Source organism: Penaeus japonicus, unplaced genomic scaffold, assembly GCF_977035675.1.
Source record: "Penaeus japonicus unplaced genomic scaffold, GWHDUDI00000001_assembly GWHDUDI00000033, whole genome shotgun sequence".
NCBI classification, from domain to species: domain Eukaryota; kingdom Metazoa; phylum Arthropoda; class Malacostraca; order Decapoda; family Penaeidae; genus Penaeus; species Penaeus japonicus.
In genome coordinates this window covers 25,162,306-25,164,805 of record NW_028234435.1, presented here as the reverse complement: position 1 = coordinate 25,164,805, position 2,500 = coordinate 25,162,306, and the positions used below count along the sequence as shown (strand labels likewise).

At 39.3% G+C, this 2,500-nt stretch overlaps 1 protein-coding gene across 1 annotated transcript in view; it reads left to right on the top strand.

The window, feature by feature from the left end:
• LOC122258292 (putative inorganic phosphate cotransporter) overlaps positions 1-2,500 on the top strand; it is a 10,417-nt gene that overhangs the window by 7,174 nt on the left and 743 nt on the right. Inside the window, exons 7-11 of the mRNA XM_086530631.1 lie at positions 157-306; positions 565-697; positions 1,153-1,394; positions 1,930-2,045; positions 2,279-2,500. The exon at positions 2,279-2,500 is cut by the window's right edge and continues 743 nt beyond it. Of these exons, the coding sequence (XP_086386757.1) occupies positions 157-306; positions 565-697; positions 1,153-1,394; positions 1,930-2,045; positions 2,279-2,345 (708 nt within the window). The 3' untranslated portion in view covers positions 2,346-2,500. The remainder of the gene's footprint in view (positions 1-156; positions 307-564; positions 698-1,152; positions 1,395-1,929; positions 2,046-2,278) is intronic.

Below are 2,500 nucleotides of genomic sequence, written 5' to 3'. Positions count from 1 at the left end.
ATTATTACTATTATTATCACTATAATCGTGATTATCATAATTTCCCAATTATTATCATTACTATTAACATTATCATCATCATCATCATCATCCTCATTGTCATTGCTCTTACTAATCTTACCATCATTATTATTGTTTCTTCCTTCTATCCCCTAGGTGGTGCCTCTTCCATGGCGAGAGATCGTGACCTCACCGCCTTTCTGGTCCATATTTTTAATGAACTGGGCCAGCAGCTATGGCCTCTACACTCTCATGAACGGCCTCCCTACTTACCTCAGGAACATACAGCACTTCAATATGTCTAGTGTAGGTGTTGTCTCTACAGGATGAACACACACGCACGCACACATACACACACACACACACACACAGACACACACACACACACACATACACATACATATACAGTCACACATACAAAAAAAAAAAGTTCCACACTGTCTAGAATTTCCTAACATGCATCATCAACATATAAAAAATGATAAAATCTCGCCCCCTAAAATCCAACAAAAACACCAAACAGAAATGAATTCATCTCAAAACATCACTTCGTCACTTCGTCAGAGCGGAGTGGTGTCAGCTGCTCCTTACCTGTCCATGTGGATAGTCAGCATAGTGTGGAGCGTCATCCTGGATCGCCTGGCAACCAAGAAAGTAATGTCGGTTAAGATGGTCAGGAGAGTCTCCACGGCCTTCGGTAAGCTGAGTCGAAAATGTTTTTTTTTTTTTTTTTTTTATGAAATCTGTCAGTCTATTATTTAATAGGCATTAGAAAAAGAGAGAAAAGAAAATATACTGCGATACCGTTTTTTTCTTTTTTTCTTATTTTTCAAAAATCTTACGTTTGTTCCTTCGTTATTAATCTCACTCCTTTCTGAAAGCAGTTAATCAACTATCAATAACCATTAAAAAAAAAAAAAAAAAAAAATCACTGCGACCCCTTTTTCTTTTTTTAATCACCTTTTTTCCTTCTCTATTAATCTCACTCCTTTCTGAAATCAGTTAATCAACTATCAATAGCCATTAAAAAAAAATCACTGCGACCCCTTTCTTTTTTCTTTTAATCACCTTTTTTTCCTTCGTTATTAATCTCACTCCTCATCCCTTTAGAAAAAAAAAAAAAAAATCTCGTTCCAACCCCATCTGTTCCAGCCTCCTACGGGCAGACGACCTTCCTGCTGCTCCTGTGTCTGGTGGAATGTAACCACACCTTAGTCATCGTCCTCCTGTGCGCAGCGGTGGGGGCGAGCGGGACTCTCTTCGCAGGATACAACTCCTCCCACCAGGACATCGCCCCCAACTTGGCCGGGTCTCTGAAGGGCATCACCAACACCTTTGGCTCTGTCGCTGGCGTGGTCGCTCCTTCCGTCACGGGATATGTCACGCAAAACAATGTGAGGGAATACGGGGGGTTGTGTATGCAGCTTGTCTGTATTTGTCTGGATGTATTTGTTTGTATATGTGTGTGTAGGTGTGTATGTGTGTACTTACGTATGTATGTGCGCGTATGAATGTTTATGAATAAGTACATGCATACATGTATGTATTCAGATATGTATATATGTTTGTATGTGTGCATGCATTCATACATGCATGTATGTATATATATGCATATGCCAAATATTTGACTGATTGCATTGTGTCTCACAAACTGCAAACATGATTATGAATTAACTTATTTGATAGACTTCTACATTTGTTCGTAAATCTCTTAGATTTTAAGTAAAGCACATCAGAACATATCAATCTTACATGAAAAGTCCCACAAATAAGAACCAAATACCCGAAGCACAAAACAAAATCATTTTCAAAAAATGTAATCGCGATAATAATCCGTTTCCTTCTCCAAGAGTCATAGATTAACCAAACCGCCAGCCCCATTACCTGTAAAGATAAAAGAGATGTTACTAACTCCACGCCCTTTCGCAGCAAACCATAGGCGCGTGGCGGGTCGTGTTCATCGTGACAGCTGCCACTTATTTCGTCATGGGCACTATTTACCTCTTCCTGATGACAGACCAAGTTCAACCGTGGAATGAACCCAAGTAAGTGAGCAGAACAGCTAATTAGATCAGAATAAAGAATAATATATAGTAAATGAATCAGAGTTATTTCTACTAATCATGAATAATTATGTGGCATAAAAAAATCATGAATTTGATAAGGAGTTGTTATTTATGATATTAACTAGCTTTTCGGTATCTTCAGTACGTTAAACAGAATGATATCAAAAGGAAAACGTCAAGATGATCATTAAATTAAACACTCTTTATTCCAGGGAAAATACGGCCAGGAAAGGAAAACGAGACTCAACTGACAGTTCATCTGAAAACCAGGACTGTTAGCGCATTGGATACGGGGCGGCTATTTACTCGTTTAGGCTACAAGTCGGGCACTAGTGCCACTTGCGCGGCAAACCAGCCGGGTTTTGTTTCAGAGCGAGGGAGCGGCACACGACATGTCAAAACCTCTCAGGCTTTCTTTCATTCACTCCTTATAA